The following is a 22,816-nucleotide window of genomic DNA, read 5'->3' as shown; positions in this document are numbered from 1 at the left end:
CAGTTGTAAATGACAACTTGTTCTCAACTGGCCTACCTGGTTAAAAAACGTTTTTTTTTTTTTACTGGCCACTGACTATGTATACTTGTATATCTGTATCAATAGAATTACAGATTATATTGACCATTCTAATCTATTTGCTTAAATAGGCATTGATAACAAATAGACATCTCAATCTTACATTTCAACCATGTAATTACGCAGAAACAATGTTGCAGCACTGGAGACCATTTATATCCAATCCAGAAAATAAATACACTTGGATATTTTACTCAACAAATAGTGTTTAAGTTCTTTAACTAGGATTCAACATAAATATTTTTTGTTCTTAAATGTATCTGCACACTATTTAGAATGAATTGTACACAAATACAGTAGATTAATTTAAAACTATTGCCCGAAAATGAGACATGGTAGGTTTTTGGGGGGTTTCAGTATGAGCTATGGTTGACCGGTGATGCAGGTCACTGAGTAAAACATATAGTTTTTAAAAAATGTTCAGAGGTTCTTTGTGAGTTACTACAACTACTTGTTCTTATAAGCAAGCTGTCCAGGCTACGGTATTATATTAGTGCTGTTCACTCACAACTTATTCACTGGTGTTTTTTTGAGCAGGCACTGTACACATTCACTCCTGATATTTCTAGAATCTTGATTGCCTGAGTGTTATCAACAATGAGCAGATAACCAAATCAATATGTAAAGATCAGCAGAACTGTGCAGTAGCTGATCAACATCAGGACAAGCATACGTTATGGTCAAGGAAAGATGAGACGCTTTAGCTTAGAAGGTCTGTGCAGATTATAGGATCGTTATGTCATGTAATAACGACACTCAGGGAGTTGTGGTTCTCCTGGTAAAGAATTATACAGCCTTAATTAAAAAGAAGCAAAGTGCTTGGAAACTGTTCACATACAACGTAATGGTTCTATTTGACATGTTGACACAAAGTAGATTGCTTGTTTCAAAAGCATCCAGAAGTCAGGGTGCATCTCAATAGCCAAAACCTGCTTCCCCTCATATCCTGTCCTCCTGAGGATTTCTACCATATTGCCTTCCCCCACCCTGCCTTCTCAGATCAGCACAGATGAAGGACAGGAGGACAAACGGAGAAAGTAACGTGACACTATTGAGATGCATCCCGTTTCTCTGTGGCCTGGTACCAAGCCACAGATTGGCTGTATTTCCTGTCTGTGTATCACATGGTGTCACGTTAGGACTAAAATAGCTTCCTTCCCTTTATCTGCACTGTTCTGAAAGAATTGAAATGAAGAATAAAAAATGTGGGGTCTTTTTTTGGATCAGTGCAGATGGAGGAGAATGCCAGGAAAGGAAATCTAACACTATTGGGACACTGCCGATGACTCATGAGTTACTACTCTTGGATGGTGCTTTTCGAGGTGAAGTTGAGGCCCTCCTCCTGCAGTCTCTTCAGTGCCGGTCCATAGATGTCCTTAGTCATTGGCACCACCAGTCCCTTCGTACGGATTTCTCCTGCAGATTGAAAGACAGTTCAAACTTACATGTTAGTGTTGTACATTCATCTTTAGCAAAATGACAGGTTCTCTGGTGGTGGAATAAGTGTGTCATACTCAGTAAAGCCTAATCAACAACTCGGGCATAACACATGCAATAAGAACTCAAGGCTACACTACTGACCGTCCAGCACCATGCGAGCAGCGATGGCTGCAGGGTAGCCCACGGTCTTGGCCATGGCAGAGTAGCCGTTGGGGTCTCCGTAGACCACCAGGCTGATGTGCTTGGTCTCCAGCTCCCCTGTGGAGTGGCGCAGGCCCACGTCGTTCCTCATGATAATCATGTCCCGCTCGCCTTTATCTGAAGGAGAGGATATAGGACACAGAGAGACCGAGAAGGAGAACGAGGGTTATACTTAAAATAAAATCTTTACTGCCATTTTCTGTATAAAGAGGAATAGAAAGTAGAGAGAAATAATTACTATGGCTGTGTTTACACAGACAGCCCAATTCTAATATTTTTTACACTAAATTGGTCTTTTGACCAATCACATTGGATATTTCTCAGAGCTGATGTGATTGGTCAAGAGACCAACTGCAGAAAAAAAAATATCAAAATTGGAGGAGGAAGAAGAAGAATTTCTTCTCTTACCAAAGGAGAGCCTGGCCTCCAAGTGCTTAGCCAGTGACGCCAGCACAGTCTCTGCATGGGGAACAGCCTCCTTACTCAGCATCCCAAACCTGAACACACACACAATTAAGAACTAGATGGCAAAGATATGAGTACAAAGTCCATGCAACTAACCTATCAGGCAGTAAGGCTATACCAATATGCTTATCGAATCCTATATCTACATGAAGTATCTAGGGGACTAGGGGCTGATAAGTATCTAGGGGGGGTAAGGGATGTGTAGTATCTAGGGGACTAGGGGCTGATGAAGTATTCTAGCGGGTGAGAGTAAGGGAGGTAGTATTAGACTAGGGGCTGATAAGTATCTAGGGGGGGTAAGGGATGTGTAGTATCTAGAGGGACTAGGGGCTGATAAGTATCTAGGGGGGTAAGGGATGTGTAGTATCTAGGGGACTAGGGGCTGATAAGTATCTAGGGGGGGTAAGGGATGTGTAGTATCTAGGGGACTAGGGGCTGATAAGTATCTAGGGGGGTAAGGGATGTGTAGTATCTAGGGGACTAGGGGCTGATAAGTATCTAGGGGGGTAAGGGATGTGTAGTATCTAGGGGACTAGGGGCTGATAAGTATCTAGGGGGGGTAAGGGATGTGTAGTATCTAGGGGACTAGGGCTGATAAGTATCTAGGGGGGTAAGGGATGTGTAGTATCTAGGGGACTAGGGGCTGATAAGTATCTAGGGGGGTAAGGGATGTGTAGTATCTAGGGGACTAGGGCTGATAAGTATCTGGGGGGGTAAGGGATGTGTAGTATCTAGGGGACTAGGGGCTGATAAGTATCTAGGGGGGTAAGGGATGTGTAGTATCTAGGGGACTAGGGGCTGATAAGTATCTAGGGGGGTAAGGGATGTGTAGTATCTAGGGACTAGGGCTATAATGATCTAGGGGGTAAGGATGTGTAGTATCTAGGGGACTAGGGCTGATAAGATCTAGGGGGTAAGGGATGTGTAGTATCTAGGGGACTAGGGCTGATAAGTATCTAGGGGGGTAAGGGATGTGAGTATCTAGGGGACTAGGGGTGATAAGTATTAGGGGGGTAAGGGATGTGTAGTATCTAGGGGACTAGGGGCTGATAAGTATCTAGGGGGGTAAGGATGTGTAGTATCTAGGGGACTAGGGGCTGATAAGTATCTAGGGGGGTAAGGAGTGTGTAGTATCTAGGGATAGGGGTGATAGTATCTGGGGAGGATTGTAGTATCTAGGGGACTAGGGGCTGATAAGTATCTAGGGGTAAGGAAGTGTAGTATTCTAGGGGACTAGGGGCTGATAAGTATCTAGGGGGGTAAGGAGTGTGTAGTATCTAGGGACTAGGGCTGATAAAGTATCTAGGGGGTAGGAAGTGTGTATATCTAGGGGACTAGGGCTGATAAGTATCTAGGGGGTAAGGGAAGTGTAGTATACTAGGGGACTAGGGGCTGATAAGTATCTAGGGGTAAGGAATGTGTAGTATCTAGGGGACTAGGGGCTGATGTATCTAGGGGGTAAGGGATGTGTAGTATCTAGGGGACTAGGGGCTGATAGTTCTAGGGGGAAGTGTGTAGATCTAGGGACTAGGCTGATACGTATCTAGGGGGGTAAGGGATGTGTAGTATCTAGGGGACTAGGGGCTGATAGTATCTAGGGGGTAAGGATGTTGTAGTATCTAGGGACTAGGGGCTGATAGTATCTAGGGGGTAAGGGATGTGTAGGTATCTAGGGGACTAGGGCTGATACGTATCTAGGGGGGTAAGGATGTGTGTATCTAGGGGACTAGGGCTGATACGTATCTAGGGGAGTAAGGGATGTGTAGTATCTAGGGACTAGGGGCTGATACGTATCTAGGGGGTAAGGGATGTGTAGTATCTAGGGGACTAGGGGCTGATACGTATCTAGGGGAGTAAGGGATGTGTAGTATCTAGGGGACTAGGGGCTGATACGTATTAGGGAGTAAGGGATGTGTAGTATCTAGGGGACTAGGGGCTGATAAGCGTATCTAGCGGGAGTAAGGGATGTGTAGTATCTAGGGGACTAGGGCTGTACGTATCTAGGGGAGTAAGGGATGTGTAGTATCTAGGGGACTAGGGGCTGATCGTATCTAGGGGGTAAGGGATGTGTAGTATCTAGGGGACTAGGGGCTGATACGTATGGGGGGAAGGGATGTGTAGTATCTAGGGGACTAGGGCTGCGTACGTATCTAGGGGGGTAAGGATGTAGTATTAAGGGGACTAGGGCTGTAAGTATCTAGGGGTAAGGGATGTGTAGTATCTAGGGGACTAGGGCTGATAAGTATCTAGGGGAGTAAGGGATGTGTAGTATCTAGGGGACTAGGGGCTGATAAGTATCTAGGGGATAGGGATGTGTAGTATCTAGGGGAGTAGGGGCTGATACAGTTGAAGTCAGAAGTTTACATACACTTAGTTTGGAGACTTAAAACTTTCAAAACACTCCACACATTTCTTGTTAACAAACTATAGTTTTGGCAAGTCGGTTAGGACATCTACTTCGTGCATGACACAAGTCATTTTTCCAACAATTGTTTACAGACAGATTATTTCACTTTATCACAATTCCAGTGGGTCAGAAGTTTACATACACTAAGTTGACTGCCTAAACAGCTTGGAAAATTCCAGAAAATATCATAGCTTATCAGAAGCTTCTAAAGCCAATTGACATAATTTGAGTCAATTGGAGGTGTACCCGTGGATGTATTTCAAGGCCTACCTTCAAACTCAGTACCTCTTTGCTTAACATCATGGGAAAATCAAAAGAAATCAGCCAAGACCTCAAGAAAAAAGAATTGTATACCTCCACAAGTCTGGTTCATCCTTGGGAGCAATTTCCAAACAACTGAAGGTACCACATTCATCTGTACAAACAATAGTACGCAAGTATAAACACCATGAGACCACTCAGCCGTCATACCGCTCAGGAAGGAGATGCGTTCGGTCTCCTCGAGATGAACATACTTTGGTGCGAAAAGTGCAAATCAATCCCAGAACAACAGCAAAGGACCTTGTGAATATGCTGGAGGAAACAGGTACAAAAGTATCTATATCCACAGTAAAATGAGTCCTATATCGACATAACCTGAAAGGCCGCTCAGCAAGGAAGAAGCCACTGCTCCAAAACCGCCATAAAATAGCCAGACTACGGTTTGCAACTGCACATGGAGACAAAGATAGTACTTTTTGGAGAAATGTCCTCTGGTCTGATGAAACAAAAATTGAACTGTTTGGCCATAATGACCATTGTTATGTTTGGAGGAAAAAGGGGGAGGGTTGCAAGCCGAAGAACACCATCCTAACCGTGAAGCACGGGGGTGGCAGCATCATGTTGTGGGGGTGCTTTGCTACAGGAGGGACTGGTGCACTTCACAAAATAGATGGCATCATGAGGCAGGAAAATTATGTGGATATATTGAAGGAACATCTCAGAAGAGTCAGGAAGTTAAAGCTTGGTCACAAATGGGTCTTCCAAATGGACAATGACCCCAAGCATACTTCCAAAGTTGTGGGGAAATGGCTTAAGGACAACAATGTCAAGGTATTGGAGTGGCCATCACAAAGCCCTGACCTCAATCCTATAGAAAATGTGTGGGCAGAACTGAAAAAGCATGTGTGAGCAAGGAGGCCTACAAACCTGACTCAGTTACACCAGCTCTGTCAGGAGGAATGGCCCAAAATTCACCCAACATATTCTGGGAAGCTGGTGGAAGGCTACCCGAAACGTTTGACCCAAGTTAAACAATTTAAAGTCAATGCTACCAAATACTAATTGAGTGTATGTAAACTTCTGACCCACTGGGAATGTGATGAAATAAATAAAAGCAGAAATAAATCCTTCTCTACTATTACTCTGACATTTCATATTCTTAAAATAAAGTGGTGATCCTAACTGACCTAACACAGGGAATTTTTACTAGAATCAAGTGTCAAGAATTGTGAAAAACTGAGTTTAAATGTATTTGGTTAAGGTGCATGTAAACTTCGACTTCAACTGTAAGTATCTAGGGGGGTAAGGGATGTGTAGTATCTGGGGGGGGGTTGGGGGCTGATACTTTTGTATATACAGTGTGTGGACACCCCTTCAAATGAGTGGATTCAGCTATTTCAGCCACACCCGTTGCTGACAGGTGTATAAAAATCGAGCATACTGCCATGCCATCGCCATAGACAAACATTGGCAGTAGAATGGCCTTACTGAAGAGCTCAGTGACTTTCAACGTGGCACCATCATAGAATGCCACCTTTCCAACAAGTCAGTTCGTCAAATTTCTGCCCTGCTAGAGCTGCCCTGTTCAGCTGTAAGCGCTATTACTGTGAAGTGGAAACATCTAGGAGCAACAATGGCTCAGCCGCGAAGTGGTAGACCACACAAGCTCACAGAACGGGATCGGCGAGTGCTGAAGCGCATAGCTCGTAAAAATCAAGCCTAAGATCACCATGCGTTTTGCCAGTGGTGTAAAGCTCAACGCCATTGGACTCTGGAACAGTGGAAACGTGTTCTCTGGAGTGATGAATCACACTTCACCATCTGGCAGTCCGACCGACGAATCTGGGTTTGGTGGATGCTAAGAGAACGCTACCTGCCCCAATGCATAGTGCCAACTGTAAAGTTTGGTGGAGGAGGACTAATGGTCTGGGGCTGTATTTCATGGTTTGGACTAGGCCCTTTAGTTCCAATTGAAGGGAAATCTTAATGCTACAGCATACACTGACATTCTAGACAATTCTGTGCTTCCAACTGTGTGGTAACAGTTTGGGAAGGCCCTTTCCTGTTTCAGCATGACAATGTGCACAAAGCGAGGTCCATACAGAAATGGTTTGTCAAGATCGGTGTCTAAGAACTTTACTGGCCTGTACAGGCTGTACAGGCTTAAACGCCCAACATCAGTGCCCGGCCTCACTATGCTCTTGTGGCTGAATGGAAGCAAGTCCCTGCAGCAATGCTCCAACATCTAGTGGAAAGTCTTCTCAGAAGAGTGGAGGCTGTTATAGCAGCAAAGGGGGAACCAACTCCATATTAATGACCATGATTTTGGAATGAGATGTTCACATACTTTTGGTCATGTAGTGTAAGTATCTAGGGGGGGGCGGGGGGGGGGGGGGTGTGTAGGTACCTAGGGGATGTGTAGTACACCTACGGGGGTAGGGGCTGTGTAGTACCTAGGGGATGTGTAGTACACCTGGGGGGTGGGGTAGGGGCTGTGTAGTACCTAGGGGATGTGTAGTACACCTGGGGGGGGGGGGGTGAGGGTAATTGCTTTGGGGGGGGGGTGGGGGTGGTGTGACAGGGTGTTTTGTGGTTGTATTTTTTTGGGGGTTGTGTTGTGTGTAGTGTGCGGTGTGTTGGGGGGTTTCTTTGTGCTGGGTTGTTGTGTGTTGGTTGTGTAGTACACCTGGGGGGGGGGGGGGTCTGTGTAGTACATCTAGGGGGGGGTAGGGGATGTGTGACAATGTGGATTTCATGCATATACAGTGTATGGCTATGGTTAGGACAAGGGCCTCACCATTTGAGTGTCTCCATTTTGAAGGGGTCTTGGCCGATGCGGTCGTAAACAGCTCCCTCGAAGGCCTTCTCAGAGGTGGAGGGGGGCAGGCCAATCTGGTTACACAGCAGCTCTTTCTGTTGTACAGGGAAAAGACAGAATATGGGTAAAGAACCGGCCAAGAGGCATGAGCTCGTAATAAAGTTGTTATAAGCAGGATTCTTACCCAGGAGACGGGAGCGGAGGTGTGCTTCAGCATGGGGCAGGGGTCAGTGTTGATCAGACCCAGCTTCACAAAGCCACTCATGGCCTCAGAGAAACCCTGGTGGACAAGACACAGAATTTACTGACCACTGAATCAGACAGGAGGAAAGAATAGCAGTGACCCCAATGTTGTTAGCAGCACCATGCTCCAACCAATTAGCACCACATTGTTGTAGAGGTCAGTGGCAGTACCTACCTTGAAGCGGAGTGTTCCTCTGATGAGTGTGTGTGCTGACTCGATGCCGTACTGTTCTGAGTATTTGGTGCTGTCGCGGTTGGGGAAGCCCTCCAGGTTGAAGCCGGGCAGGAAGTCCATGGGAGCCGTGGATTCCATCAGAGTGCCGCCCGCTGGGATGCTCACCACCTGGGAACAGAGGAGGAAGTTACCCCGGAACACTGATCTAAGGTCAGCTTTGCATCACCTGCCCTTATGGTTCAGGTTAAGTTTTTGGGGAGGATATGCTGATGCTAGATGGTCACTGTACCTCGTTGTCCTTGAGGAAGATGGCAGGGCTGATGGTATTGAGGAGGACTCCATATGGACTCCAGCTGAATTTGTAGCGCAGAGGATTGTCTGAGCATTCTGGTGCAGGGAGTCCACCACAGAATGAACTGTATGACTCAATCTAAGGAGACACACATTTTAAAGCCATTTACATAATTTACACATAGACATCTACCCAATGTTGTCCACACGGTCATATTTACATTAAAAAAATGTACAAATCAAAGACACACCGTTTCAATCTGTTGGGCCCGCAATCAATAATGCTGCCAAGGAAACTGACAAGATGCCAGTCACCTCTTTGACATGCTCAATCAATCATTATGTACAGCCCCACAATCACCCAAACACTTCCTCTCAAAATCACAAATCACTCAAACGTATAGATTCTGTCACAATCTTCCTGACACGTTTCACTTACAGTGCAGCCGTCCGCCTTGGCTTGGTCGATGCACTCCATAGCCAGCATGTGGTCGATGCCAGGGTCCAGGCCCATCTCATTCACTATAGTGATGCCAGCTTCCTCAGCACTGGAAGGAAACACACAGAAAACCCCATTCAGCCACACATGGAGCCAATACACTTGACTACTAGCTTATCCGGGCTAATGCCATGCCAAGTAATTAGGTCAAGTGTCTTGGTGCCTGCCTGCCTGTAGTTTACATTAAGTCAACTGTGTATCAAATAGCCCAAGGTTAGCATTTAGACAAGATAAAACACATTTTACCATTAAATCTCCACTTCTACATAGATATGTTTTCCCCTAAGCCCACCCCTCTCGCCGTACTTTAAAACCTAGTGGAATCTCTTCCCCATGCACTTCTCTCCTACCTCTGTTGAAGGTCCTTCATGGCTGGACTCAGGTAGCTGGCTGTCACCATGTTTACCTTCTTGTTGATGCAGTGTTTGGCGATCACAGGATGATACCCGTACGGCAGCATACTGAGGGCATAAACAGCACATGTGACAATGACACACTCACCTCAGGTGTGTGTGTGTGTGTGTGTGTGTGTGTGTACCTAATGACTAGGTCATGGTCTTTGACCAGGGACTCTAGATGGCCCTCCTGACTGGTGACATCCAGCATGACAGGGATCGTGTTGGGGTATTTCCCTGCCAGCTCCTCTGCCTGGGTCAACAACACTGATGCTAAAACACAAGAAGACATGAAAACAAAAAAATGGGCCATGGCTTGAGCCCTGAGGCATCCCTTATATTTCATTAAGTAATTGGAGATGTACACACAATAGACTGCATCCAGTTAAACATTTAAATAATGAATTCATCATCAGCTGGGTATTTGTGAATATAGTGGGAATAGTACAACATTTCCTTTTCAGAGGCTTACCAACAGTGATTTGAGTCCCTGGGTCCCGGGTGAGGTACTCAATGACAGGGCCCGACACGTAACCTGAACCCAGTAGTAGCACTCGCTTCATTCCACTCCTCTTCATGATCTTGGCTTGCTCACTGAGGGAAAGTTATACAGAGTGAGCACAGAATAAAGTCATCACAGACAGAGTTTCTTTCTCACACACGCATAATGATTAGCTGAAGCAATCTTGCTCAGAGTTATAACCAGTGATTTGCTTACCAAGCAGAGATGGGGATGTGGGTGGGCAATACAATTAATTTAATATAAATCGTCCACAGTTTTAATTGCATCCTCGTAAGAAATTACTACTTAACAACCAATGGGGGGGGTGACAAAATATTACAGGAGGGAATTTCCCCACCCACATCACCAGGCAAATCACACACTAAAAATGAAAGACTAAGATTTTTTGTAAACCCCAAGCTGATGCACTGTGGTGAAGTATATTAAATCAAAACTAAAATGGGATTCAATCAATGAAATGTATTCACATTTTTTTTAAACAGGGTGATCAGCAAATACTCAACAAAATGTGATTCAAACAGACATGAAATTTTAAATAAAACAGGATGATTCCAATACCGGCCACCATACAGTCCAAAGGTCACCATGGCAGCCTCTATCATACAGTGACCTGCAGAATCCCCCAATACCCCCTCCCCCACAGAATCCCCAGGGAGTTGGCAGGATCCAATCAGCAGCCTCAGCCTAATTGGACGTGACACTGTACATGTGCACAAGAGTACGTAGAGCCGGCATGAGGTCCGGCAAGCCATCCACTGACAATGGAGGGGGTGGCCTCTAATTAAAAAATAGAGGGGGGATTCCCCTCAGGAGCCTATTTGCCTCAAGTTTACATATCTTAAGAGCAATACACAATCAGAGGGATTTGAAGACTTAAGATCCTGAGACATGGCTTGTCTAGAGGTGAAACTAAGGTCAACTCATCAACCAAAAACCACTCAAAATGGTATGAAACGGAAGCCTTGCTCTTAGCATCATCGTTATGAAGAAGGGGTTGCCACCATTTCTAGTTGTACTCTCTCTCGCTCCCTCTCCAGGTTGACCATGCTTGAAGAGGCTTGAACGTGGTGGCCTTTGAGTGATCATTTTGAACACAAAGTGCTCATCTGGGTCATGGTTCAGTCAGGGTCAGACAGATGAAGGTTAAAGTAAGTCAGTGTGAAGATAAACCATGAACAAATTATCAGACCAGAGCAAACCATCTTTCTCTAGCTACTCGTTAAGAAAACCTTGAAAAGGGCACAATACATGAATGCAGTAGTCTAAGAAAGCTTCTGAAGAAAAGAGCTACAATGTTTAAGAAAGCAAAGTCTATGTGAAAAGAACAAGGGAGATAAGAGTCCTCTTTTTGCATGCAAGTTTATATTTGATTAGTAAACAAATATTTTGGTTAAAAACATTGAAGTTATTATGATTGATGGTGGAAGATTTTCAAATTTCGCAACAGAGGGAACAATGAACGGAAAAGGGATGATTTTCTTGTTTGCATGCCAAAATGAAGGGACAGGACACTGCACGATGGGACAGAGGGTGGTGGTGTTTTAGAATGAGAAAAGACTTGTCTACCCACGAAAGAGCCCCTCAGTGAGAGAAAACTCCTGCGTCTCAGTAGAAGTGGCGGCAGCGGCGATGGCATGTTAGCCATGCAAGGTGTTAGGGCGGGGGTAGACTGGCACAAATCAGCACACCGTGAGCGCACTGTGCAAGGACGGAACAACAAGGTGAGGGTTAGTGGAAACTCCGGCAGACGGCACCTGATGAACTGTAGCGAAATGCCCTGAGTCTGGGGCAAGATAGAGCTTCCCCTGCTGGGTGGAGGACATTATACCCTGAAGCCTGAGCTTGACAATGAGGGAGGGGAAAAGCTACAAATAAGCAGCTATTAAGCACATGTAGTCTATTACTATAATGTGTCTACTATGCTGCTCACTAGGAATGCTATGCTAATGCTCTGCTAATGCTATGTCGTAGACTACAGTTTGTAGCGGATGTCAAATGTGACACCTACTGAATGTTTTACCTGTAAAGGAATCTTTAGAGATGTCTTTCTTAGATTGGCATCATAACCTCCATGATGTGACAGGCATATTTACCAAAGCAATTTCAGATGTATTTATTGGAAAACACGAAGTCAACAACATGAAGCTTACCAAACTAGCATACAATTGTGCAGAAAATGCCTTCTCAGATCAGTTATTATATAGATAAAAACAATTAAACGGCATTTATGTTAACATTAAAGAAAGCACATTCAAATCTCAAGGGCTTCAAAAGTAAAATCTGTTTTGTTATAACAGTCACACTTAAAATCATCCTGAAAACGCACAAAAGATATTTAAACAAGAAAGCCATTCTCAAACCACGAGATATATTGACATGCAATCTTACCTTCGTTCACGAAGATCTTCAATGTATTCAAACTTTGGGGTAAGCTTTCCTTCTGACGTTATCACAGCCTTCAATGGAGGAAAGATGAACAAAAAACTAAAACGTCCAATGTCTTTCAAAATAAAATAAAATGTACAAATATGACATAACTGACAAAAATAAATGTCTGACAAAACAAGTCACTGTCTATTGCGCTACTACAGTACGTCACATGACAACTGTAGTCCAAAAGTCAAATAAAAAAAACATGTATACAGATTGTAAACTCTCCTGAAATCAACATACTTCAGCGTAAAACACACAATGCAGCCAACAACAAGATCTTGGTTAGCTATTATCGCATAGCAGTAACAAATCATTACATAACTAGTTTCATGTAAAGCTGCATCTAGGTTTCAAGTCCATAGCTTTTTCGTTCATGATGCAAAAATGATTGAGTAAGAGGGATGTGTGTGTGTGATACTCACGTCCCTAACTTGAGGTGAGAAGTCCTCTTCTTCAAGGGGTCTGGTGGCATCGGAGGGAAGCTGAGGAAGACAGAACCGGGAAGTACATGTTAATTATGCAAAGAACAGAATTCCCCATAAGCAGCCATCACTGGCTAGCAGTGGCAGCTACAGTGTGGGGTCATCACTAGTTACCACAGCCACAAAGTCTGAATTATGGCTAAACCCTGCCTATTTCTACAATTTCTTCTTAAAATCTGATTTTAAACCTAAACCCAACCCTAACGTAAACCACACTGCTAACCTTATGCCTAACCTTAAATTAAGAACAAAAAAAGCACATTTTTGTTTTCATACATTTTTACAATACAGACCATTTAGATTTTTGTGACAGTGGTAACTAGTGACAAGCACAGTACAGTAATCAGTGGCAGCTACAGTGCGGTAAGCTGGAACGGACAAACTTAACCTGAGATGTGGTTGTGTGTTTGTATGGCTGCATTCCACACTTAGACAACCCTCTCCCCAAACAAACAAACAGAGCAGTGCACCTTACCCCAGCAGCTGGTCTTACCATCTCCCAAATGTAGGGAAAGAGGCGGTCTCCGAAATACTCAGTGGCTTCAATGGGAAGCTGGGCAGGAAGGTTATCAATAGAGCACATGAGGATACCTGTGCCCTCCACGCTGGAAAGACAAAGACACAATCAAAGAAGAGCAGATAATATGCAAAGCCTGGTGGGAGTATGGGTGTTTGTACCAATAACTGTATGTGAATGGACAAAGCCATCGATCACAGGACATTAATTCCTATGTGAAGACTGAATAGTGCATTGAAGCCAAATTAAGTCTGTTAAGATGGCGTTTCATGGAGACCTAACATGCAGTTTGAGCTACTCCAGGAAGGGATGTTGCAGGCTAGCTCAGTGCTGCCCCCTCTTACTGAGTAACAAGTTGAAGGCTGACCGGGGTACTGCAAGCTGCCATTATATATATGTTCAAGGACATACATCTGGTGTATTAGAAGCAATTATTTGTACCACGATTGTCTTAAAAAAAAAAAGTATTATATTCACACAAAGATTGCCATTTTCCCCTTCACTATAAATGTACCGCGGTCGGCCTTTAACTTCCATGGCTTCAATGAGAGGGGGCAGTCGTTCTCCCCTGGTCTGTACCTGTCGTGGTCTATGTGCTGGTCCGCGTCATACATACAGAAGGGCTTATCGATGGTGGTGCACTCAGTCATGAACTCAATAGAGCCGCCCATGTCGGCAGATATGTCACAGATCGCCAGGAGCCTGAGGAAAAAGAAAGACAGGAAGTAATGAGGGAAGATAAGAAAAGAGGTAGAGTCCATATCAGAGTGTTAATCGGCCAGTCGGATCACGGTGACTGCACTCCACACTCTTTGGATGAGCTCCCGTAGAACGTAAACATTACTGAAGATAAGCATTGACTTTTGACCGCAAACACATATAGCGGGCTTCTGACTGCGATAGTCCCAGTCCTTATCGCAAATCCAATTGCTCAGCTGATTACCTGGAACTTACTTGTGTGGTAGTTCTGGCCATCCCTCCGTAGCGGCGGCGGAGGGCTTGACGTGCGTCAGGAGCCTCTGGGCATCCAGCCGCCTGAGGAGCCGCGGTGTCTGGGGGTCCCAGTAGATGCCGTTGATCAGGCACGTGGTGTAGGGCGCCACCTGAGGCCGGGAGGACAAAAAGCAGGCAGAGTCATTGGCAATGCAATCGTTTCCACTACTTCTCCCACACTGCCACTGCTACCACTATGGCCGCAGCCGCTATGGCTGTTGCCGCCGCTGCTATCACAGCAACCTAAACCAATTCTACCACCACTGACAACTAGTCTTCCACAAATCACCCACTGACCACCCTGTAAGCCACTATAGCCTGTGTTTTGCAATAGGAGAAAATGCTGGCCCCACATGACCCCCCCCCCCCTCCCCTACGAGTGCTTAGTGAGCCAATCAGCTCAGACTTCAGAGGACAGAGCAGTCTGGCTGTGTCAAAGGGCTCGCAGCTCCTGGCTGAGCAGCAGGAACAGGTGAACTTACTGAACTGGTTGCGACAGAGGGAAAGGCAGAGGCAGACTCACGCTGGTTCTGAAGTGCGATGTGTACAGTTCCGGGTGATACTCGTACTCCAGGGGGTCATAAACACCATCACTCTTCCTCATCAGGTGGTGGTGACGACTCAGAACGGTGGCGTACACTCGGGACATGTCTGAAACCAGAGAGACGGAGATATAGCAGTGTCACACGGTGAACGTTAAACAGAACACATACATTAATATGATAATACATATCCTTTCATGTATATTATATGCATTAAATATAGAATATGCAAATGCACCCCATCAGAAATGGGGATGTAGTACCTCCAGTTTGAGACACGTCTTTTAGCTCATGAGGCTCCACGTATTCTACAGGAAGCTCATTGATGATATCTTGTGCACCCTACATTATAGGAGAAAGTAGTTGAAGAGAAGGTATGCATTCCCATGTTGTAGAATTCACTTATCACTGACCTTCCTAACACCTTTATGTACTTGTATGAAAGAGGTTGTGTTTGGTGATGGTTTAGTCATAGTTTGTCTTGGGTTACACTAGGTCTACCTACCTTGGAGACGTTGCCTGTGCCGGTGAAGACAAAAGTCACTGGGCCAATGGACTTGGGCATGAGGCCCATGGAGATCTCGTACCCACAATCCCTCACTGCCTGGATGGCCTGGCTGACATTCCTGTAGTTGTGGGCCATACCGATGTGCTGTGACACAGGAAGTGATGTCAGAGGTCCAGTGGAGGAAGCATTGAAATTACATGGAATCCACTGGGTCAAATCCTTACCATAAAAGGAGTGTGGTGTCCTAACGCCAGAAAACGAAGTCCCAAACCATGCAAAATATTGATCATTCCTGTAAGAAAGAACATAGGAAAAGGGAAACAAAGTAGGAACACTGCTTTGATAATAGATGTTGGACAAAAGGGCATTTGAAAATAAGGATACGTACTGGAAAAATTAGTACATTCAGCTAGTGTTTATATTTTATTATTTACAATGGTGCCCTGAGGACAATTCTAATTGTAGATTTACCTAGATCAGTACGGACTAGAGGAACCTCAAGAGTTAATCATCTCTGAGAACAGATTTGGTGTGTAAACAACGCAAAAGCATGAGGCCAAATAAATTGAGGTGTTTCACACTATCTGTGGAATTAGAAACACATCGGGTGACTGACTGTCACCTGTATTCTTGGTTTGTAGGACAAAAGTATACCTGCAACGCCAGCCCACTGTCCGAATGCCACGATACGGAAGCCATTGGCGTCGACCATCTTCTCATAGTCGATGAGACGCACTTCCTAGAAAGACCAGAGGATGTGAATAAACTAGTGCTGGGAATTGCCAGGGACCTCACGATACGATCACCATACTTAGGTGCCGATACGATATGTATTGCGTTTCGATACTGTGATTTTATTGCGATTCGATGTTCCAAACATATTGCTCACCATATGTCTACTGCAGAGGGACAAGAGACACAAGTTTTGATCAGTCATGGAAATAAAAAAAGTGCTGAAAACAAATTGGCTCCCTATTTATAAAAGAAGATGGAGAACAAGCTATAAAAAAGGATGTTTTGGTGCAGGTACAGACAACAAGCGCAAAAATGATATTGCAATATTTTCAAAACCATAAGCTATACCGTCAAAAATAATCTCCCGATATGTAACTGCATAAATTCCCCCCTCATCACTATGAATGGATGAGGCACAGCAGGTGCATCCAAACCATAATGTGAACATGCTTTTTGTTTAGGCTAGGGAGCAATACCCATTGACACAGAACGACTGTCTGACTCTCAGTTTAAGGTCGTACTTCGATAGAGCAACAACGGCCCTACCTTTTTGAGCAGGTCATCCAGTAGACCCATGTTAGCTTCCTGTGCTTTGATGGTGTGAGAGAAGAAGGCGTAGGTCTTTCTGGGATAAAGTTTCTCCTCCGGAGGCCTCTTGACGCCAATAATCAATGAAGCCTCGGAAATGTCCTCGGAAATGATGGCCCCCGCTTTCTCATAATACTGAAATGAAACATACAAAAAGGTCAAAATCATTTATAAGCTAGTTCAGAAGACCTTTTCCAATGCCAGTTGCCAACTCCTAACCAAATTGTTACATTTGTCATTCAATATACTGTTTTGTTTTATTCAGTTGAGTAAAAGTTCATACAGCAGTCCTCTGATAAAGTCCAAGACTTTTATTTTAACCTTAATTTCTAACAATAATATGTTACATGTTGTTTACTAGACATTGGGGAGGTCCTCCTATAGTAACCAGAGACACATCACATAAACCTCATTTATAGATCACATTGTGCAGTTTTTTCTCCTATTTTTGCTGAACACAGGCCTCCTTTGATCTCCAGCCATTGACTGTGTGCATGTTTATTCAACGGCAGTGATCTCCAGCCATTGGATGTGTGTATGTTTTACCCAACAACAGTGATCACTCACATTCTCATGGATGGCTCTTCGGTTGGAAGGCTGGACGAGGACCTTGTGGCCAGCATGGACGATCTCTTTAACGTGGCGAGGAGCCAGAGGCGCCCGTCTCTCCCACACGTTGATGTCCTCACGCCGGATGGCCATGACGCTCTTGTGATGCTCATAGCGCCTCTGGCCACAGAGGCAGCTCCTCGTCCCTCTAGCCTGGTGTCTTAGGAGTCGCAACATGGCTATACCCCACTGTTTTAGACAAGAGTGAGAGGGACGAGCCAGTCAAATATTCAGTGATAAATTATCTGACACAAAATTATCAGACAAAGTATGACATTCACTGCATCCAAATAGAGGAGAACTTCAAACAGAGGCCATGTAAAATGTCTGGTTTAGTCTGTTAGGAGGCAGGTTGCACAACAGCCATCGGAAACGCCTGGTTTAGTTCGGAAAGGCTAGAAGATTTTAACGACAGCAACACACACACACTCCTACAAGATGGTTGTACTTGCAATGCTGATTGAATACTCTGTCACCCATCAAATAATTCGTCTGATTTCTGCAAGGCACCTTAATTAACCACATTACATGATCTTTCAAAAGGTTTGATTGATAGATTAGACAATTACACAGGCCTATAGACAGCCACCTCACCCCTGAGGGATATGAAATTAGCAGACTGCACTTTTTGAATAAGTAACCTACAGTAGGCTAGCCCACCAGAGGAGACACCTAAAGGACACAAAACAATAATCTAGCAAGCCAACACTACCGGCAGACAACATGGAGAGATAACGTTAGCTATTACAATTTCAATTGCACGATAGGAGCCAAAACACACTAAAATGATAGACATGGATTTTCGGATGTGTAATGAGCACTAAAACCTTATCAAAACGATATATTTATATCGTCAACAGGCCTATCGGCTCAGCACTCTCATCGGCAAAATGTCCATAAGCACATTTAGACTAATGGCATCGGGTCGAACTCGACTGATAGTTCGCTAAACTAAGTAAAAGGTATTGGATACTGTAGTAAACATCGTGAGACAAACTACACATAGCATATTTACTCACCTCGAATAGTCGAGGAAAGTGTAAACAAATGGCAAGTATATCTAACCCACCTTTCTATAACTAGCTAACAGTTACTTTCGCAAACAGATGTCCGATATGCAATGTGGCGGAAGTCTTTCTAGGTGCACAAAGGTAGCCTACAGTGTCGTTCAGAGGTGACAGGAATATGGCGTGGATGGGATACACAGCACAGTGAATATTGCGATGTAGGCTGTGGCCTGCGGAATTCGTAGATATATATAAATCAGATAAGGTTATAATGACAGTGGCCATGCCTTACCAGTCAGTGTAATGGATGATATGCGAGGGGAGGGGAGGGGGTAACTGCTGAATTTCCCCAGGTTGCTCCCACCAATCCCATCGCAACGCAAAGGATCGGCCTCTTGTCCTTGTACTTAACTTCTTCTTCGGTGGGGTTTATCGGCGGTTGGCATCCAATGTTACGGTGCATTACCGCCACCTACTGTACTGGAGTGTGGGCCAGAGACAGGGAGAAACTAAATCCTACCTGCCAGGCCGTTGCTCTTAAAAAAGATAACAAAATATTTGAGACTATATCTAATGACGTTCTACTCAATATACTGTAGCAACCCACAGAGACAGCTGTTATTTGGGGAGAGGAGCACTGCAAGTTTAAGACCATGCTTAGCTATTGTTCCCTCTCTTACGTTTGGTATTAACAAGAGATGGTCACTGTTGTTTTATATTGTGATCCTTGATTTATTTGGCGTGGGCTACGTTCAAACAGTAGCCTGTGTTGAGTTGGGTTAATAAACCGGGAATTCATAAACTCAATCCTCTGTCTGGACATTTGTTAATTTATGATCTAGCCAGGTCATTACAATACTCTTTAAACTAATTTCCTGTATCCCCTTCTCCCTCACTAGATCTCAGCCTCTCTCTTTCCTTCTGATACTGCCCACACTGTAGCAATACAGTACATGCTGCACGGTCTCTGTTTCCTGGCAATAATCACAATTTCCTGTTGGATGCTTTCCTTTCAAATTTAAGGACTTATTCAACTGGCTGTGTCCCACCCTTAATCTTGTAAAAATAGCCTCCTCTCTTCTGTCCCTTCCTGCCATCCTCCCTGACTTTTCTCTGTACTTGAAATATATGCCTGCCCTTAGTATCTCTATTACACTGCTCCTGCCCTCTCTGCACCATCACTGTCCATATCAGTATTTTTGCCTCTGCCTTGCTCATTGAAACTACAACATCAACATCCCCACTTCTAAGTGCTTGTTTAGCAAGTACATCAACTGTCTCGTTCCTCTCCACCCCCACATGGGCTGGGACCCAAATAAATCTTATCTGTGTACCCATCTGTCTAATCCTGGCATGGGTTTGTAGCACCTCATAAAGCAGGTCCTGTCTGCTACGTGACCTAAAGGACTGGAGACTCATCAACACTGCACATGAATCAGAGCAAATAACTACTCTGTCTGGCTTGACTTCCTCCATCCACTGCAAGGCCAACAGTATGGCCATCAGCTCTGCTGTATTTACAGCCAGATGATCTGCTGTATATACAGTGGGGAGAACAAGTATTTGATACACTGCCGATTTTGCAGGTTTTACTACTTACAAAGCATGTAGAGGTCTGTAATTTTTATCATAGGTACACTTCAACTGTGAGAGACGATATGCAATGTGGGCGGAAGTCTTTCTAGGTGCACAAAGGTAGCTACAGTGTCGTTCAGAGGTGACAGAATATGGCGTGGATGGGATACAGCACAGTGAATATTGCGATGTAGGCTGTGGCTGCGGAATTCGTAGATATATATAATATGATAAGGTTATAATGAAGTGGCCATGCTTACCAGTCAGTGTATGGATGATATGCGAGGGGAGGGGAGGGGGTAACTGCTGAATTTCCCAGGTTGCTCCACCAATCCATGCGAAGCAAAGGATGGCCTTGTCTTGTACTTACTTCTTCTTCGGTGGGGTTTATCGGCGGTTGGCATCCAATGTTACGGTGCATTACGCCACACTGTACTGGAGTGTGGGCAGAGACAGGGAGAAACTAATCTACTGCCAGGCGTTGCTCTTAAAAAGATAACAAAATATTTGAGACTATATCTAATGAGTTCTACTCAATATACTGTAGCACCACAGAGACAGCTGTTATTTGGGAGAGGAGCACTGCAAGTTTAAGACATGCTTAGCTATTGTTCCCTCTTACGTTTGGTATTAACAAGAGATGGTCACTGTTGTTTTATATTTGTGATCCTTGATTTATTTGGTGTAGGCAATGGCCAACAGTAGCCTGTATTGAGTTGGGTTAATAACCGGGAATTCATAACTCAATCCTCTGTCTGGACATTTGTTAATTTATGATCTAGCAGGTCATTACATATCTCTTTAAATAATTTCTGTATCCCTTCTCCTCACTAGATCTCAGCCTCTTCTTTTCTTCTGTACTGCCACACTGTAGCAATACGTACATGCTGCCGGTCTCTGTTTCCTGGCAATAATACAATTTCCTGTTGGATGCTTCCTTTCAATTTAAGGACTTATTCAACTGGCTGTGTCCACCTTATCTTGTAAAAATAGCTCCTCTCTTCTGTCCTTCTGCATCCTCCTGATTTTCTCTGTACTTGAAATATATGCCTGCCTTAGTATCTCTATTACTGCTCCTGCTCTCTGCACCATCACTGTCCATATCAGTATTTTTGCCTCTGCCTTGCTCATTGAAACTACAACATCAACATCCACTTCTAAGTGCTTGTTTAGCAAGTACATAACTGTCTCGTTCTCTCCACCCCATGGGCTGGGACCAAATAAATTTATCTGTGTACCATTGTCTAATTCTGGCATGGGTTTGTAGCACTCATAAAGCAGGAGTCTGTCTGCTAAGTGATCAAAGGACTGGAGATCATCAACTGCATGAATCAGAGCAAATAATATCCTGTCTGGCTTGACTTCTCATCCACTGCAAGGCAACAGTATGGCATCAGCTCTGCTGTATTTACAGCAGATGATCTGCTGTATATACAGTGGGGAGAACAAGTATTTGATCACTGCGATTTTGCAGGTTTTACTACTTAAAAGCATGTAGAGGTGTAATTTTTATCATAGGTACACTTCACTGTGAGAGACGGAATCTAAAAACAAAATCAGAAATCAATTGTATGATTTTTAAGTAATTAATTTGCATTTTATTGCATGAATTAAGTATTTGATACTACCAACAGTAAGAATTCGGTCTCACGACTGTTAGTTTTTCTTTAAGAAGCCTCCTGTTCCACTCATTACTGTATTAACTGCACCTGTTTGAACTCGTTACTGTATAAAAGACACCTGTCACACACTCAATCAAACAGACTCCAACCTCTCCACAATGGCAAGACCAGAGAGCTGTGTAAGGACATCAGGGGTAAATTGTAGACCTGCACAAGGCTGGATGGGGTACAGGACAATAGGCAAGCAGCTTGGTGAGAAGGCACAACTGTTGGCGCAATTATTAGAAATGGAAGAAGTTGAAGATGACAGTCAATCACCCTCGGTCTGGGGCTCCATGCAAGATCTCACCTCGTGGGGCATCAATGATCATGAGGAAGGTGAGGGATCAGCCCAGAACTACACGGCAGGACTGGTCAATGACTGAAGAGAGCTGGGACCACAGTCTCAAGAAAACATTAGTAACACACTACGCCGTCATGGATTAAAATCCTGCAGCGCATGCAAGGTCCCCTGCTCAGCCAGCGCATGTCCAGGCCGTCTGAAGTTTGCCAATGACCATCTGGATGATCCAGATGAGAATGGGAGAAGATCATGTGGTCTGATGAGACAAAATAGAGCTTTTTGGTCTAAACTCACTCGCCTGTTTGGAGGAAGAGAAGGATGAGTACAACCCAAGAACACCATCCAACGTGAAGCATGGAGTTTAGACAAAAAGTCTATTTTTGTCTCATAGACACATGATCTTCCCATTCCTCATCTGGATCATCAGATGGTCATTGGCAAACTTCAGACGGGCCTGGACATGCGCTGGCTTGAGCAGGGGGACTTGCATGCGCTGCAGGATTTTAATCCATGACGGCGTAGTGTGTTACTAATGGTTTTCTTTGAGACTGTGGTCCCAGTCTCTTCAGGTCATTGACAGGTCTGCGTGTAGTTCTGGGCTGATCCTCACTTCTCATGATCATTGATGCCAGAGGTGAGATTTGCATGGAGCCCAGACGAGGGTGATTGACTGTCATCTTCAACTTCTTCCATTTTCTAATAATTGCGCAACAGTTTGTTGCCTTCTCACAAAGCTGCTTGCTATTGTCTGTAGCCATCCAGCCTTGTGCAGGTCTACAATTTTACCCTGATGTCTTACACTCTCTGGTCTTGCCATTGTGGAGAGGTTGGAGTTGTTTGATTGAGTGTGTGGACAGGTGTCTTTTATACAGGTAAGAGTTAAACAGGTGCAGTTAATACGGTAATGAGTGGAGAACAGGAGGGTTCTTAAAGAAAACTAACAGGTCTGTGAGAGCGGAATTCTTACTGGTTGGTAGGTGATCAAATACTTATGTCATGCAATAAAATGCAAATTAATTATTAAAATCATACAATGTGATTTTCTGGATTTTTGTTTTAGATTCCG

General features: G+C 44.3%; 1 protein-coding gene across 3 annotated transcripts; it reads right to left on the bottom strand.

Annotated features, from left to right (window-relative positions):
- Positions 1 to 1,189: 1,189 nt before the first annotated feature.
- Positions 1,190 to 18,589, bottom strand: aass (aminoadipate-semialdehyde synthase). 3 transcript variants are annotated; one of them, XM_023998795.2, is made up of 24 exons: positions 18,503 to 18,589; positions 17,162 to 17,392; positions 16,553 to 16,729; positions 15,926 to 16,010; positions 15,496 to 15,563; positions 15,269 to 15,415; positions 15,027 to 15,105; positions 14,745 to 14,872; positions 14,183 to 14,331; positions 13,808 to 13,930; positions 13,205 to 13,316; positions 12,652 to 12,711; positions 12,185 to 12,252; positions 9,746 to 9,867; positions 9,417 to 9,546; positions 9,229 to 9,339; positions 8,819 to 8,927; positions 8,378 to 8,518; positions 8,089 to 8,256; positions 7,855 to 7,950; positions 7,650 to 7,765; positions 2,128 to 2,216; positions 1,660 to 1,836; positions 1,190 to 1,494 (listed from the first exon to the last, which is right to left on the bottom strand). In XM_023998795.2, exons 2-24 carry the CDS (start codon positions 17,378 to 17,380, stop codon positions 1,376 to 1,378), a joined length of 2,793 nt encoding a protein of 930 aa, XP_023854563.1. In that variant the 5' UTR covers positions 17,381 to 17,392; positions 18,503 to 18,589; the 3' UTR covers positions 1,190 to 1,375. The 3 variants fall into 3 exon arrangements, with proteins under 3 accessions (XP_023854563.1, XP_023854561.1, XP_023854558.1); XM_023998793.2 differs by lacking the exon at positions 18,503 to 18,589 and adding an exon at positions 18,273 to 18,360; XM_023998790.2 differs by lacking the exon at positions 18,503 to 18,589 and adding an exon at positions 18,223 to 18,312.
- Between the last annotated feature and the right edge of the window lie 4,227 nt (positions 18,590 to 22,816).

Source organism: Salvelinus sp. IW2-2015, linkage group LG13, assembly GCF_002910315.2.
Source record: "Salvelinus sp. IW2-2015 linkage group LG13, ASM291031v2, whole genome shotgun sequence".
Classification (NCBI taxonomy): Eukaryota; Metazoa; Chordata; class Actinopteri; order Salmoniformes; family Salmonidae; genus Salvelinus; species Salvelinus sp. IW2-2015.
The sequence above is the reverse complement of the archived record's forward strand: the minus strand, read 5'-3'. Positions and strand labels throughout refer to the sequence as shown.

Bases quoted from the DNA above. Each gene is read 5' to 3' on its own strand.
- aass (XM_023998795.2), bottom strand. From the start codon at position 17,380: ATGTTGCGACTCCTAAGACACCAGGCTAGAGGGACGAGGAGCTGCCTC. The intron at 14,873-15,026 runs GTACTACATCCC...CTCTGGTTTCAG, and splicing joins AGACGTGTCTCAAACTGGAG to ACATGTCCCGAGTGTACGCC. The intron at 9,868-12,184 runs GTAAGATTGCAT...ACTTTCCCTCAG, and splicing joins GAAGATCTTCGTGAACGAAG to TGAGCAAGCCAAGATCATGA.